The sequence below is a fragment of the Panthera onca genome, chromosome F1, assembly GCF_046562875.1.
Source record: "Panthera onca isolate mPanOnc1 chromosome F1, mPanOnc1 haplotype 2, whole genome shotgun sequence".
Lineage (NCBI taxonomy): Eukaryota > Metazoa > Chordata > Mammalia > Carnivora > Felidae > Panthera > Panthera onca.
In genome coordinates this window covers 69,481,486-69,497,056 of record NC_138355.1, presented here as the reverse complement: position 1 = coordinate 69,497,056, position 15,571 = coordinate 69,481,486, and the positions used below count along the sequence as shown (strand labels likewise).

Sequence of the window (15,571 nt, the reverse complement as noted above, 5' to 3'; positions counted from 1 at the left end):
GTGCTCGCTCCCCACGTGGACTGGCGCGGCCAGGGGCCAGGGCTGCCGTCCCGTGGGTGAGCGCGGCGTAGGCGGCCTCACGCTGCCCACCAGCCCTGTAAAGGCCCCCTCCTCCAGAAAGCCTTCTGGGTGGCACTTTGGCCAAGCTTGGCCCACGCCGAGGGAGGGTGCCCAGCAGCGGAGGTTAGGGAAGGCCTCCCCGTCCCTGAAGGGGGGTGAGGAGGCAGGGCCGGCCGCAGGCACTTGGGAAAAGGAGCGGAGGGAGGCTCCGTCACGTCTCCCCGCCACATCTCCCCATCGAGAGCTCTAGATGAACTCTGACACAGCCCCTGCGCCCATCTGCAGAGTCCTAGAGACCCCTCAGCTCCAGGAGGGACTCAGACACTGCTGGAGCGGGGAGGAGGGGAGACACCAAGGGGCCTGGGAGGCCACGTGAGCCTCTTTCCACAGCGACACTGCAGTGTGGCTCAGGGTGTCAGGCCAAGGACGCGGGGCTCCGGGCACCAGGCTGCGTGCGCTCCCCACCATATTCGGCACCGGCTCACCGAGCCCAGTCCCGGAGGCCCAGGCCTGATGGGGGAGGGACGACGCAGTGGCAGGGGTGCCCTGCAGCAGGGGGTCCGCTCCCAGAGCCCGGCTGTGGCCCCGCAGGCCCCACGCTCCAGCCCCAGCCTGGCTCCGGCTCCACGAAGTTCATTACCCGCAGCCTCGGCTCCGCCTTCTGCTTCGGCTGGCTCAGGCCCCGACTGGCCACTCTCGGGTAGCATGGGGACAGCTGTGGCACCCGCCACCTCGGCTGGACCAGCACCACCACCAGGGAGAGCCGACACCAGGAGAGAAGGAAAGAGGAGGCGGCGGAAGACAGCGGGAGAGGAGAAGAAAAGGGGGAACACCGTGAACGCAGACGCCCGGGGGCCGTGGAGAAAGCATCCACCATTTCACCGAAGCACAGAGCAGGAAGGGCAGCCCCCGGAAACCCAGGAGAGAGGGCGGGCCTCGGGCAGATGGGAGGCGGAGCGGAGCGCCGGGAGGACAGGACCCCGCAGCCCTGTGAACGTCGTTCCTGCTGCCCTCCTCAGACCACGTCCCGTCCCCTCCCTCCTCCCTCGGGCCCGCAGCTCTGCCCGAACCCGTCCCCAGCCCCTGTCCTGGCCGGTCTGGGCTTTCTTGCTCGACACCGCCCATGGGGCCGCAACTTGGGGCGCTCTCCCACTGTCACGATGGCTCGCCACACACCCCCAGCTTCGTCCTGTGGCGTGTGCCCTCCCCCCCCCCCCCCCCCATGCTGCCAGCGCCCTCACCACAGCTACTGACCACCAGCTGCAGGGGGTGGCTGTAAGCACCTGTCCCGGGTCTGAGGCCCCCAAAGAGAGCCTCATCTTTTCCTCAGGCCTGGGTCGTCCGTGAAGAATGCTAGCGGGGGCTTTTGTGGGCAGCCGGTTTGTGCCGGGCACCAGGTGACACCCTCACGTTACACACTGATGTTCAGAGAGGGTTCGCGATTTTGCCTAAGGCCACATGGATGTTAGGTGACAGGCTTTGAACCTCGGCTGCCCGACCCCGAAGCCTTCGTGTGTCGGCGTCTCCTCCCGGGATCCGGGAGCCTCTGTGCACGCGCTTTCCCAGACAAAGCGCCGTTTGGGAGGCTTGCCTCGACCTCAGTGAACCGGGCGCCCGTCTCCCCAGTGGACGTCCCAATCGATTTACCTTTTCTCACAACTTTGTAGCTTCCTGCTGCCTCTGTGTTTGAAGTCTCTTCCTCTGGATTCCTGTCCAGCTCGGGAGACTCCCAGATCCCGGAATTCCTGGCCCGTGGGGGCAGATGCTCCAGGGAACAGAGAGCCGTGTCCTCCTGCTCTGGCTGATCCCTCTCCGGCCCCGGGGAGCCGGGGTCGCGGGGCTGAGAGGCGCTGCTCATGAGGGAAGGCGTGGGTGTCCGGTCGGCCTCGGGCTCTCCGGACGCCTGTGCTTCCGCGGGGTGACCGGGCAGCAGGCCCCACAGGATCAGGCGCCGCAGGCTCTCCACTGGAGGGAGAGAAGGTGCTGGCTTCCCCTGCACAGCCACGCCCAGGGCCGCTGCTCCCCTCCCCCACAGGGCAGAACCCGGAGCGGACAGGGGGTCACAAGGGGCTCTGTGTCCCTTCTCCTCCAGCACGGCCGGAGACAGCGTTCCAGCAGGTGGAGGGTAGAGGGGTCTGTGGGGCCCGGAAGGCACTCACCATCTTGGAGGGCTGCATCAGCGAGCCCTTCCATAACCAGAGGTCCTGGGAGGGACAGGAGGATGGGATCCCTGGTCCTGCGGCCCCTGTTCTCTGCATCCAGGGCTGCGGGAGGGTGGGACAAGGCACCCAGCTCCTCCTCTATGCTGCCCTCCTGCTCGGGATCCTCTAGCGGGACCGGGTGCTTCCCCTTGACCCTCTGCTGTGGCCCAGGGCCTGCTTTGGGCGGGAGGACAGCATAAGGATGGGGAAGGAAGGCACCTGTGGGCGGACCCCATCCACACCCAGCTCTGGGTTCAAGCGGCTGAGAACGTGGACTCATTCCACGAATGTTTAGTGGACCCCTACTATGACTACAAGCAGACACCGTCCCGAACCCCTGGCAGATGTCGGGGATGACACCCAGCTCCCTGCCGGTGTGGAGCTTAAGCCCTAGGGGACAGACACAGAGGGGTAACACAGTACAGCGAGCTCTCCAGGCGAATTAGAAGGAGACAGCACTGTGGGAAAGACGACGGCAGCACGTAGGCCAGGGGGAGGGGGCGGGCGGGAGCGCCGTTTACCTGCAGCCGCAAGGCCACAGAAGGCGCGTCGCCGCAGAGGCAACGTCTGCAGAGACCCGAAGGAGGTGAGGAGTCCACCGGGAGATTTACCCACGGTATCCCACGGGTGTGGCCTTCTCCATGGAAACGCCCAGCTGGAGGAGGCGGGGCCCCCACCCCCACTGTAGAACGCCTGTCACCCGGAGAGCCGGGGTGGGGGCCTCTGTTCAAGTGAGCTCGTCCGCACTGGCTCAGGTCTGCTCTCCTTCCCCTTCTGGACCCCCTTCTCAGTCCTTTCTCTGTTCTTATCCAAACCTCACGCTTCTGGCCCCGACATCCTCTCCCATCACCCCGCACCCGCACCCGACCACCCCCTGACCTGTCCCACCAACAATGGCCCGGTGGGCTCCCACAAGGACGGTTCCGGGGACACACCTCCAGACAGCTCCTCAGGTCCTGGTTCGCCGTGGAACACTTCCGAGCCATCCAGTCCCACCCTGCGGGGACAGACCCCCAGAGGTCACCCGCCGCACTGCTGACGCCAGCCAGGAGGGGTGAGCTCAGACGCCGCCCTGGCCTCCCGCGTCACAACGGGCAGTGAAGGATGGTCCGACAAAGGGAGGTGGCAGGCTTCAGCACCTGCCACGGGTCGGCCACCTGGAGAGCAGGGTGGGCGCTGGCCGGCGTCTCCTGGTCCCGATTCTATACCCCCCCACCCCGGCGCAGGCGTGGTCTCCCTGACGGCCAGGTTGGGGGGCAGCAGACAGGGACTGGAGGCGGAGGTGTGGGGACGACTGGGGGCCTGGGGGGTGAGCACCTGCTGGGCGTGAGGCTCTGGTGGGCCGGCTCCTGGGCGCCGGGGGGTGGGGGATGGGCGGGTGCCGGGGCGGCTCCGGGGCGCCCGGTGGCGTTCCGCACGGCCTCCTCCAAGAGCTCCATCCACCTGTGGCTCAGCAGGGGCAGAGAGGGCCGGTGGTAAACACAGGGCCGGGCACGCCCCCCGCAGGCAGCCCTCCCCACAGGCGCGCGCAGCCACCCACGGCGGCCCTGTGCCGTGCTCCGGGCCGAGTGGTCCCCGCCTGCTCCTTGTCTTTAAACGGCCCCCAGACAGGCAGCAAGACCCACAGGTGACAAGCCTGACGCTGAGACGCTGACTCAGTCGAGCTGCCTCGTGTGGCGGCAGCGAGGGAACGAGGGGTGGGTGATGACCCCGGAGGCGGAGGCGCTTGGTGGGAAGGAGGAAGAACCCCAGCACAGGGAGGAGGAAGGGACCACTGACCACGTGGAAGACCCCTCGGGGGCAAGGACGGCGGTCCCGCGAGCCCGCTGCGCCTGCCCCGTCTCCCTGTCCCGCGCCCACGCCCCATCCTCCACTCCTCGGCCCGGCCTCGCTGCCCACCGCTCACACACGCCGCCCTGGCCCCTCGATTCTTACGTGTTCTTGTCTGACGACGTCAGAGCCACCAGCTCATAGATCTGGGGGGGGCCCAGCTCGGACGTGCAGATGATGAAGAAGGCCCGTTTGTCTGTGCGAAGGAAGGGGAAAGGGCCGCGTGGAGGTGACAGAGCCACGATGGCGGCCCCCGCCAGGGCCACAAGGTGCTGGAAGCCCCGGCCCTCGACACGGGACAGGGACCAGAGCAGAACACGCAGCTGGCCACCGGAACCACGCGGGGTCGCGCACAGGAAGGCCAGAGGCAGTCCTGGACCCTCAGGCCCTCCTCGCGGCGGCCCCCGCTCCCTCTGCTCTCCCTCACGCTCGCCGCCGCCCGCGACTCCCGGAGGCGGGGGGGGGGGGGGGGGCGGGCATCGCCCCAAACCACGGGTGGAGAGAGCGGGCCCAGGGCCCCTTCTCGCACACACCGGGCTTCTCACCGAACCGCCTCTGTCCGCCGGGCCCCGTCCCCCCACCCCGCCCCGGGCCACGTCCTCCCGCTCAGGGGCCAGCAGGGAGGCCCGAGGCCAGGCCCGCGCGGCACCTGTGGCCACGGAGCGGATGAGCACGGCGTTGAGCTTGAGCACGGGGCTGAAGGTCTGCTTGCTGTCCGAGGAGCCGGCGGCCGTCTTGCTGTGGCACTTGAGCAGCAGCTTCTCGTCCTGCTTCTGCAGCAGCACCAGGAGGTCGTCCAGCAGCAGCACGTGCAGGTCTGGGGGGCAAGCGCCGTGAGGAGTACCCCCGCCCCCCCCCCGCCCCCCCCCAGCACAGGGACAGGGTCCTGTGCCCCCTCCCCAGGCGGGGCCGCAGGAGCCCTGCCGGGCCCCGGGCGTGCAGTCCGGAGGGCAGGGCTGGGGCACCCCGGGCGTGCGGTCCAGGGGGCAGGGCTGGGGCACCCACCCAAGGTCTTATCCTTGCTGGTCCTCCAGGTCAGGGGCCCCTCGTGGATCATCTTTCTGGCCGTCAGATCCAGGCTCTGTTAAGGAAACGTCGTTCGTTCATTCGTACCTTCGTCCGACCCAGTGCACTGCTGAGGAGCTGGGGGTCAGCGGCAAGCATGAGGCGGCCTCTGCTCTGACGCTCCAATAGAGGCCACGGGCAGGACAGAAGCCACCGTGAGGCTGTGCGTCCCACTGGGGGGTTCGCCAGCGGCTCTGCCCCGGCCTCTCCCCAACCCGACCTCTTTTTGTTTCCTCCCCGGCCACCTTCACCTGGACCCCGGCTCCCAGCCCCCGCTCGGCCAGGAGAACTCCAGCATCCCGTCCCTGCCGGCAGGGCCGTCTGCTGGGTGTTCGTGGGGGCCCCGCTGCGGCACCCCGTCCCTCCGGGCCCCGGCCGGTTCCGCTCCCAGGGGTGCCCCCAGTGTGTGTGGCGGTCCCCGCCTCCCACCTTGAACTCCGCCGCCAGAGGGTTGCTGGCCCTCTCCAGGGAGGTGGTGTCCAGGCGTTTCTGGTAACCCTCCAGACGGTGCCGGTTCTCCGTCTGCTTCACGGCCTCGTTCACGTACTTGAGAATCTCCCGGCACTGGTCCCGGGCCCGGCACAGCTTCTCGTGCTCAGACGTGCCACCTACCGATCGGGGCAGAGGCGGTGCTGGGGGGTGCCTGCCTGAGGAGCGTGTCAGAGTCCAGCACACCTGGCCGCCGGTGGCTGCAAGCCGACGGTACGGGCACAGGTGTGCTGTCTTTGCCTCACTCGAGGGCCTCAAACCTAAGGGGCCCTGGCGCTGAGGGTCCTCGGGATCAGGGCACCGTCCCGGAGACACACACAGCTCTTGGGAATTGCCAGCCGGACCACAACCAGCTCCGCAGATGCGGGGGAGGGCAGGGCCTGGCTGACGGCAACGGTGCCTCCAGGATGCCCGCCCAGGTCGGGAGAGGGTCCTCACACTCCATACCCTGACTCCAGCGCCCCAAATTCGAGGGCAGCCGGGGAATGCTCGGGACCCCAGAGAGTGTCCCTGGGGCTAGCTCCTCTCAGCACGGCCAATGAACTTATACAGTCAGCACACGCAGCTGTACGTCTGTGCGCTGCACAGAGATGTCCGGCAGGGGGATGGACAGATGCGGGGGCCGGGGGGGGGGGGGAGGTGAAGGCAGCCGTGGCCCCGGTGTGGGACCATAGTCACGGGGGAGTCCGCGTGCCAACCTCTTTCCATTCGGACGCTTTCCTCAGATTTGCACCAAGGCCCCCTCAGGCTGGGGGCGAGCCTCACACCCCCTCCCACTGCTGAGCTGCTTCTCCCCAAAGCACGCTCATAATCGCGACCTCCCTCGAGACTGAGCGGAACAAGGGACTCGTGAAGGCCACAGAGCAGGTCAGCGCTGGAACTAGGTCTGAGTGCGGCCGCCGCCTCGCGCTCCCTACCCTCCGTGTGCTTGAGGACGCTCTCCAGCAGCAGCGGGTACTTGGTGAGCCGCTGCATCTCCGAGATGATGAGGTCTCTGAGCTGCAGCCGCCGGCACTGAGGGTGGCTCTCGGCCTCCTGGACAGAAGGGGGCACAGACGGAGAAAGAGGACAACCCGCGGTCAGGGCCTGGCTCTTGGGCTCGGGACCCGGATGGGTGTGAAAAGGCCAAGTGGGTCCTGGCCCCAGAGGGTCACTCAGAAAGGTTTAGGGAAGACTGGTGGGGGCCGGGAGATAACCCACGGAGGGGATGTGGTCGAACAAGCACCACAGAGCAGGTGCTATGCCCACTTTACAGACAGGGAAACCGAGGCCCAGCTACGTGCACACAGGAAGCAGGAGGCGAACACGGCCTTCGGGCTGCTAAGCCACGTCCGTCCTGAGGGCCGGCACGTGCCAGTGTTTCTGAGGCAGTGGCGTGGGACGAGGAGGGTGTGGATGGGCGTGGGGGTAGCTGGGCTGCCCTCCCGGGTGGAGAGGAGAGGCCGGCGGGCCGGCCCCGGGGCTCCAGGAAAGCAGCCCGGGAGATCCCTGGCGACCCCGGTCGGCCTTACGGAGCTACGCCCGCACTGACTTCTACTGGCGGCCAGGCCGCCACCGACTTCTACGCCCGCACTGACTTCTACTGGCGGGGAGGCCACACCTGCATGAAGAGCTGGAACCGGCTCTCCTTGCGCTGCTTGGTCTTGATGAGCGCCAGCGCTATGGACTGGTGGGAGCAGAACCGCGCGGCCACCTGCTGGAGCTCCTCCCGGGCGGGGCCGTCGAACTGCAGCACAAGGGACGCCACCCGGGCATCGCACCCCGGCCCTCCCACACCCTCCGCCGCCGCTCCCGTGGCCACGGGAAAGGGGGACCCGTCCCCTCCAAGCATACCCGAGCCAGCATGAGGTCACCAATGTCTTTGATAATGGGGCCCTCCTCCCGGAGCTTCCTCATGGCCTCACACCAGGAATCTGGGGCAAGGAGAGAAGAATCAGAGAGGCCCGGGGTAGAGCTGCACCGCCGGACCCTCCGGGACCCGGGGAGAAGGGCTTTGGGCGGCAGTGCCGAGGGGAAGGGTCCGGCAGCCGTTCTGCTCCTGGGGGGCCCGGAAGGCTGGCTTCAGGGCACGTATCAAGCTGTCCGCCAGAGAGAGCTGGTGAGGGCTGTCTGCTCAGGTAGGCCCCGGCACACGGTCAGATGGGGACAGACACCTGAAGGCTGGCCGGAGAAGGGGTGTGGGGGAAAGACAGCGGGCGGGGAGGACGGCCCCTCACTGTGGATCTCTATGAGCTCAGGCAGGTTGGGGAAGAGCCGGGCCAGCTCCTCCCGGGGCATCAGGTTCTCCTTCTTCATTCGCTGGTAGAAGATCAGGTCCAGGACCCGGAGTGTGCGCAGATGGGAGGCTTCTGTCACGAACAGCTCTGAGCGGGGTGGTCGCGGGATGGGAGGGACACAAAGCACAGGGGGTCAAGCGAGTGTGCAAAGTCATGACTGCCACCCCAACCCACTTCTGAGGAAGCCGAGTGCTGGTGTCAGATCGCAGGGCGACATCCCACCCCAAGGGCCGTGCAGGAATGGCGACACGGACCTGGTCCCGTCCCCGGGGAGCCACCTGGCCTACTACCACCCTCTGCCCCCTACTCGCCCGAGTCAGAGGGGCACATGCTCACCGTTGATGACCTCCTGCCGGTCGATCTCTCTCTGGCTTAGCCCAGCCACCACGTCCTTGCCCACCATGTGCTGCCAGTTCTGGGCATCCGGCTCCAGCTCCAGGTCAGACAGCTGGCCCAGATCGTCCTCTAGGAGGTGGGGGAGGAGGGCGTCTGCACCGAACCCCAGATTGGGGGACTCGATGCTCCTGGGGAAGAGGAGGAAGGACTCAGCTCGGGGTCCGCCCCCGTCTCTCCTGCTCCGCGCCCACGGGAAACGGCGGCCGTGGACGGGCACACCCGGCCGGCCGCTCGGGGCCGGGACACCCCACTCACCTGCGGCCCATCTTGGGGGTGAAGGGAGGGGTCGGGTTCTCCAGAGACCTGTGGAGAGAAGTCAGCCCTCAGCCCCCGCTGCCCCTGCCCCGAGACGCCCCAGCTGAGCTGCCCGAGCCCTGCCCACCTGGTGGAGAGGCTGGAGGCAGAGGACGAAGCTGACTGGTGGAGGCGGGCGGCCTCCGCGGCCGCGTCCATGTCCACGTCGCTGCGAGAGCGGGGCACGTTGTCCGCCTTCCGAGACCGCTTCATCTCCTCCCGGCCCTTCAGGCTCTCCGAGCGGCCCAGGCGAATCTCTGAGCGTGAACTGGGGAAGGAGGACCGGCAACCTTGGGGTCCCACGTCCCGGACAAGCTCTCCTCTGCCACCAAGACTCCAGGTGCCTCCCCTGCCCCTCCCCAGTCCGGCTCGATGGACAGAGGCTCTCATCGTCCCCGTCATCGTCCCCGTGGCCCACCAGGAAATGAGAGCGGGGACCAAGAGATCAGACTTGTGGTATGCCACAGGCCCTCATCGGGGACCATGAGGTCCTCGCTCCTGTCCTGGACTGTCTGGTGGCCAGACCGTCTCTCCCTCGACTCCAGAGCAGGTCAGCTCCCACCGTGGACCCTGCTTGAGGCAGATCTCTTCCTTTCATAGGACTTTCTTCTACCGAGAAGTACAGGCACTTCCTTCACACTTGTCCTGGCCTCCTCGCAGGCCTATCAGAGATTCCATCCACGGATGGGCTCCTGCCCCTCCAGCTGTGGTGCGGATTCTTCTGTTCTCATCTTGTAGCATCCTTCCGGAGCTTCCACGTCCCCTCCTGGGGGCGGGCTGGCTGGGGAGGGCCCATCTACTGACCGGCAGGAACCCGCCCCCTCACCTGCCAGGTTTGGCCAAAAGACCCACAGACAAGACAGGACTCAGCATCTCCAGTCCCAGAGACCCCTCGGTGTGAAGAGACGCTGACGGCCGGGTGTTCTTTTCCGCATCCTGCAGAGCACGAGCCGGGAGACAGCTGGTGTCTCTGACCCCTGCTGCCCCAGGATGGTGCCTCCTCCCTCCACGGCCCTGCTGACTTGGTTCTTACTGACCTGCATCCTGGCCCCCTGCCTCCAGGGCCAGGGCCGGCCTACAGAATCTGGGCAGCTCCTGAGGGCACAGCAGGCTGCTGTAGCAAAGGAGGCCAGCACCCTGGGCTCCATTTATCTCGTGTCTCTCAACTGCCAAAGACTCAAACGGAGCTATCCCTGAAGCCACGCTGCCAGCCGACCGCCTCAGACCACCCCCTGGGGGCTGCTAGAACGCCTCCAGCCAAGACCACTCACCCAGCACTTGCACCAGTAACCCACACAGGCCACCTCAGCACCAGGACAAGCCCCCACAAGCGAGTAACCTCCTCCCAACAAGTGGGGCGACCTACCTCTGGTCCCCGATCCCTAGAATACTGCCTTCTAGACCCGGGGGCTCTTACACCTGCCGACTTCTGACCCACCGTTTCTGCTAAGATTGCTGGTGAGCTTATAGTCAGCAAAGCCAACGGCTCCCGTGGACAGGGGATTCGGGATCCTAGGGTCTCAGGGCATGTATAGCTGGCACCTTCAAGAGCACTATTTACAAACGGTCTCAACTTTTTTCTCACAACGTTGGTATCTTGTCTCTACACGCCTGATGCATCTGTAACATCGGGCCTACACATCCCGTAATTTATACATTTAATTCACTCAATGAGATTACACGGAGCTCGGCCTCTTGGCTCAGGACAGATCTAACCTTCACCTTCCCTTACAGCTTTGTTTGTTCTCACGACGGCAGAATCTCCACACGCGCTGAGCTTACGAAGGTTTGCTACAAGCAGGAGTAACCTTGTGTGGGAGCAGGAACGGCAGACTTGTAGTTTGGTCAGTTTCCCAGGTAAAATGGTTTGACTCCCTTGGCCACTACCCGGTGACCCAGTGACCTGGCTTGCGCCTGCTCAGTAGGTGCACACGTGTATGATTTCTGTGCACGCAAGACCCCATCTATATGACTCAAGGGTGACTCAGGGAAGGTGCACGGAGCTTTCTGACCACAGGTGGTTCTCACTAAGTGTTGGCTGGAGAATTTCAGACATGACGTGGCTGCTGTCGTGCCACGGTCCGGAACAAGTCCGGGAGCACGCCTCGATGCCAGAGAAGGGTTCTCACTGGAACGTGGCCAAAGACGGAGAATATACGAGATGCCAGAGCTGCAAACCCTCTTTTCTTCTCGAAAGTGCTTTGGAACCAGCAGAGCCAAACTCCAGTGCTCTTCCTCACGGGCGTCGGTGGCCAACCTTGCCTGACCCCTGCATCCCCGGGACTGTCCCTTGCCACCCCTGCCCCAGTCTTCTCCAGCCTTGTCAGGTAGGGTGTCGGGATTAGCTGCTGTGTAATATCCTCTAGCTGCTGAGTAGTCAGGTGGTGAGTCCAAAGGAAACGTTCAAGACACGCAGTCCCCGGGCTGGGAGGTCGGGGGTCCTGCTCTGTCTTCCGCTGGCCTGATGGCCGACACTGGTGTGTCTTCAGAGCAGCTGCGAGTTCTGCGGCGGGGATCTTACGGTCTAACGGGGTGGGGGGAAGCACCTGGAAATAACCCTGCAGCACACCCCGCCCAGGCTCCCCTCCGTGGGAAGCCGGCAATTCCCATGTGGCCCTTGCTACCTGTCGCTTTCCAGCAGGTCCTCGGGAAAGCTTCCTGTGGAGAGCCGCTGCGTCCCGGGCTCTGGGGCGTCATACGGCTGGTTGTTCTCAAAGTGCTGAATGATGTTCCTCACGTTGCCTGGTTTGACTGGAAGCAGAAAGACAATGAAGGGTACTCTGCTTTCTGTTCGGGACCCTCGCTCCCGTTAGCCCAGAAGACAGAGCAGTGAGCAAGCACGGATGACAGCAGCACCGGGCTGGGGACTGGGAGACGCGGGGGCTGGTCCTCTGGACTACTTCCTGGTCCTCTCCCAATAACCCGGAGAGTGACAGGGGCAGTCCCTTGCTCTCTCACATGCAAAATGAGACCATTTGGAGGTATATTTCCTGTGGATATTCCTTTCGGCTCTCATGTTATTACAATGACTCTCAGGCTTAATTAACGATGAGATTTTTTCCAAGAACCGAATACAGAATAGAATACGAGCCAGGAGCACCCAAAATGCATCTATCTGTAATTTGGCCAGGTTGCCAGGTTATATCGATCATTTCCCAAGTTTATATTACTTTTAGAGCTCATTATTTGTTCTTTTTTTGACTTTCTTTCCTGTCCTTCCAGTCCCGGCCCCTGCCTCTAGTTGCTGCCATCACTGTGAATCAGACCCTTTATTATCAGTGAGTGGGGGTGGTCTTAGGTAGAACAGAGGAAAGGGGTCACTCTCTGGCATTCAAATTCCAGCCCCTCTTCAAAGCTAAGACAAAAGAAGGCTGTTCTTGTTCAAAGAAACAGAGAGAGCAGGTATGAAAGTCACGAGGCTCATGGGATACCCGCAGAAGGTTCCTCCTCAGAGATGCAGTGACATCAGCCCAGAGCTGGGCTTCAGAGGCCGATCTGCCAGAGACCAACGGGAAGGCTGGGGGTGGGCAGGGAGGCAGGCGAGGCCCTGATCCTACCCACACGAGCCAGAGTCCCACCCGTGCAAACCCACAAATCTCCCTAAGTCTCTAAACTCAGGTTTCATGAGAAAGTTTCCAGGCCAGAGGAAACAGAACATCCAGCTGGTCTCTTCAAACTTCGTATCATTTAGGCAGGTGGCCGGGGTAACAGTTTTCCAGAGATGCGTAACAGGAGGCTGTGTCAGGAGCAGGGGCTGTTAGCATCACGCCCACTCTGGGGACTGGGGCCTGAGCTGCCTGCCGCAGGGTCAGCTCTGCAGTCACAGCCTGAGGGGCCCTGCTGGGTGATGGCACGGGGGCCCGGGAACACCCTGTAACAGGCGGCCGCAGGGCTGAGCCCACTGCTCCCTCCCCTGTGTGTCGCCTGTGCTCGGGGTATAGTTCACCCTGTGACGACAAACGGGGATTGCTCTGCGAGGCGGCACAACTGAGGAAAGTCAGTGTAATGGGGGGAGAAAGGCAGAAAGAAACGCAATTTTTTAAATGAGCACAGTTTTTACTGGTGTCCCCTGTTCTCCTTCCTCCATTCTTTGGACGACAATGAAACGGAAGGATAAGTACATTCCATATTATTAACAGTCAGTTATGGTCGCTGTTAAACGGGGGCAACAGCTGATGACTCTAACGGACACTCAGTGCTGACCCTTCCTCCACCTCTGGGGGCTACTTGGTCTTTAGACACGGACACAGGCTTTGCTGATGTCCTGGGACCTTGAGAACCAAGGCCACACCAAATCATTAGATTACAATGGAAAGACCGAACTCAGCCCTGGTGAACACCCAGGCCCCTTACCCTGTCCTTGGGCTCCCGGCCCCTCGAAGCTGCTGCTTCCTCCTGCCTCCCCTGGGGCAGCGTGGACGGGAGGAAGTGTGTGTTAAGATCTAAGGGCCTGGGTCCCAAGGCCATTCTTTTATTTTTCCATTGTTCTATATGCCTTTTCTCAAAACTTAAAACCTTTTTTTTTTTTTTTTAAGTAGCATAAGGAGGGGTGCCTGGGTGGCTCAGTCGGTTGGGTGTCCGACTTCGGCTCAGGTCATAATTTCATGGTTCGTGGGTTCGAGCCCCCTGCGTCGAAGTCTGGAGCCTGCTTCAGATTCTGTCTCCCTCTCTCTCTGCCCCACCCCTGCTCACGCTCTGTCTCTGCCTCTCTCTCGAAAATAAATAAACATTAAAAAAAAAAATCAATAAAGTAGCATGAGTCTAGGAATTTAGTAACTTTGAAATAATTTTGAATCGTTATTTTTAATTGTCACTTCACATGAAATGAATTCTAGCCACTGAACAATTTCCTGATTTCATTGCACTGCTCTCTCTCTGCACAGATTCACAGTAGAGCGTTGACCACGTTAATCACGTGACTGTACTCGTGGGAGCCCCACTGATGAGAAATGAGTCTGCCCAACTGCAGGTTCTCAGCCTCTCTGGGTTAATGTCTATGACGTGTTCGTTTTCAGCGCACAGACCCCCGACGGCACCAGGCCCTCTAACACACAGCAGGGGTCACTCTCTTCAACCGCCGCGGTGACGCCACGCCGTCCATGTTAAGTCAGGAGCGGTGGACGCGCCATGCTCAAGGGCTGAAGCAGAGCAGGTGACGGACGGTGAAAGGCCCCCAAGAAGAACTGTTAGAGACCCACTGTTTACGAAAGAAACCCCGCATAACTCTCAAAAATGAGGATTTTTGTTATTTCAGTCGAGACAAAAACCTGAGAAGCTCGTGCAGGACGTTTTAATGTGTGAAGGCCTCCCTCGTGTACACGGAGCCCTGGACCTTCGGAGCCCTGGACCTTCGGAGCCCGTTCCCTGAGATGTGAGACAGGGACAGGGCGGGGCCCAGGGCGGGGAGGCCGTGACACCGTCAGGAGCGGCCCCCCGCGGAGGCAGCTGGAGCAGGAGGGAGGCACACGGAAGACAGCGACGGAGTGACGGGATGGGGGACGGGGAAAAAGGACAGACAGACTTGAGAGATGGAAACTCAAAGCTAATGCAAAGAAAAACCCACAGAAAATGGTCCTTTTACCTTCCACAGGGGACAAGGGAATATGAAATGCTAAAAGAAAACAAACAAAAACAAAAGTAAACCATGAAAAGTCAAATTAACGTCTCCAGAGTCAAAACAAAACTTACATCAAGCTGGAAAATGAAAAACGAATGGCAAAAATCAGGTCTGATCTAGAAGAGTCCCCCCTTCCGCAGCCCCCAGGCAGCAATATCAGAAAAGGCCACTGGCCCACCCACCCCACAGCCCTTCCCAGACTCCCAAGACTAACACTGGGGTCTGAAGACGCCAACTGGGAGGCCGGCAGAAAGTTCCAGACCGGCGACAGGCTTAACCGAGTTTCAGGTGAGTGGCAGCATCGGGGGTGTCGCTGGGCCCCCACCTCCCACTCCACATCTAGTTCTGCTTAGCAGTAAGTCAGACTTCCCATCGAGGGCCCACAATTGCTCCCAACACACCTCAGGGGCACAGACGGAGCCCACTGATGAAGGTGAAGGGGGCATTTACTGTCAACAGGGCGGCCTTGCCAGGCGGGAATATTCCTCCGCGTGGCTGCTCGGTAGCTATAACTGCTCTGATCTCCTAGACTAAGGCCCGGGGACTGGCATGGCCTCCTTGGCTCGGAAGCGTCATCTGCACCTCGAGGAGCCTGCACGCGGTGTGGCAAGGGGACGATGAGCAGCACTGAGTGGGAGCTGCGGTCTCAGAGGGCGGGCGGGCGTGCGGCTGCTGGGACAGGGAACGCCCTCTGCCAGCGGCCTGGTCGGGGATGGGGCTGCCGCCCCTGCCCGAGGCCACCGCCCCCCATGTACTCACTGCTCTGAGAAGAGCCTTTGGGCTTCCCGATGTACTTGAGGATAGGGTTTCGCCTCTTGTCCTCCAAGGCTTCCTTGTCTTTCTTGGAATTGCTGCTCTGCTGGGACAGGAGACACCAGCTTTGGAGAAGGTCCCAATCCCCAGACTTAGCCACTCATCCCTGCCACTGCCCCCCCAGACCCGCCCTGAACGGCTAACTGCAAAGCAGACTCCGGCTTGCTCCCGAACCAGCACACGTGCGCCTGGGCCGGGTTTGAGCTCGTCTGTGGGTTCTCACGGACTCCCCACGCAAAGGCAGCGAGGGTCAGGCGCAGTCGTGAGTGGCATTCCTGGGTTGGCCTCATGCAGAGACCCGCACCAGAGGACACTTGTCCAGGCAGGTAGTTCTGTCACCTTCTTGGTCTTTGGGAAGAAGGGCAGCCACTTGTCCTTGTCAGGAGCTGCCTGAGCCTTTTCGGCTGCGCCGGAAGGCCGTGCCTCTCGAAGACGGAGCCCGGCGTGACTCATGTAGGTATTGAGGGCGAAGTCCATGGGGGCGCTGTGCGACGGGAAGCAGAGTGGTCAGTCAGAAAGCTCGAGCTGTG

The 15,571-nt window shown here is 62.6% G+C and overlaps 1 protein-coding gene across 9 annotated transcripts in view; it reads right to left on the bottom strand.

The window, feature by feature from the left end:
• The window catches only part of ARHGEF11 (Rho guanine nucleotide exchange factor 11), an 88,323-nt gene that overhangs the window by 2,054 nt on the left and 70,698 nt on the right, over positions 1–15,571 (bottom strand). For 2 of the 9 annotated variants that reach the window (XM_078440721.2, XM_078440725.2), the window contains 20 exons: positions 15,381–15,525; positions 14,988–15,087; positions 14,193–14,222; positions 11,236–11,362; positions 8,700–8,879; positions 8,573–8,620; positions 8,258–8,445; positions 7,862–8,008; positions 7,479–7,558; positions 7,246–7,371; positions 6,563–6,680; positions 5,586–5,764; positions 5,097–5,172; positions 4,741–4,908; positions 4,197–4,287; positions 3,579–3,704; positions 3,197–3,258; positions 2,220–2,438; positions 1,708–2,025; positions 701–796 (listed from right to left, as the gene is read on the bottom strand). In XM_078440721.2, coding sequence (XP_078296847.1) covers positions 701–796; positions 1,708–2,025; positions 2,220–2,438; positions 3,197–3,258; positions 3,579–3,704; positions 4,197–4,287; positions 4,741–4,908; positions 5,097–5,172; positions 5,586–5,764; positions 6,563–6,680; positions 7,246–7,371; positions 7,479–7,558; positions 7,862–8,008; positions 8,258–8,445; positions 8,573–8,620; positions 8,700–8,879; positions 11,236–11,362; positions 14,193–14,222; positions 14,988–15,087; positions 15,381–15,525 — 2,624 coding nt within the window. The remainder of the gene's footprint in view (positions 1–700; positions 797–1,707; positions 2,026–2,219; positions 2,439–3,196; positions 3,259–3,578; positions 3,705–4,196; positions 4,288–4,740; positions 4,909–5,096; positions 5,173–5,585; positions 5,765–6,562; positions 6,681–7,245; positions 7,372–7,478; positions 7,559–7,861; positions 8,009–8,257; positions 8,446–8,572; positions 8,621–8,699; positions 8,880–11,235; positions 11,363–14,192; positions 14,223–14,987; positions 15,088–15,380; positions 15,526–15,571) is intronic. The other 7 variants (XM_078440723.2, XM_078440730.2, XM_078440722.2 and 4 more) reach the window with 7 other exon arrangements.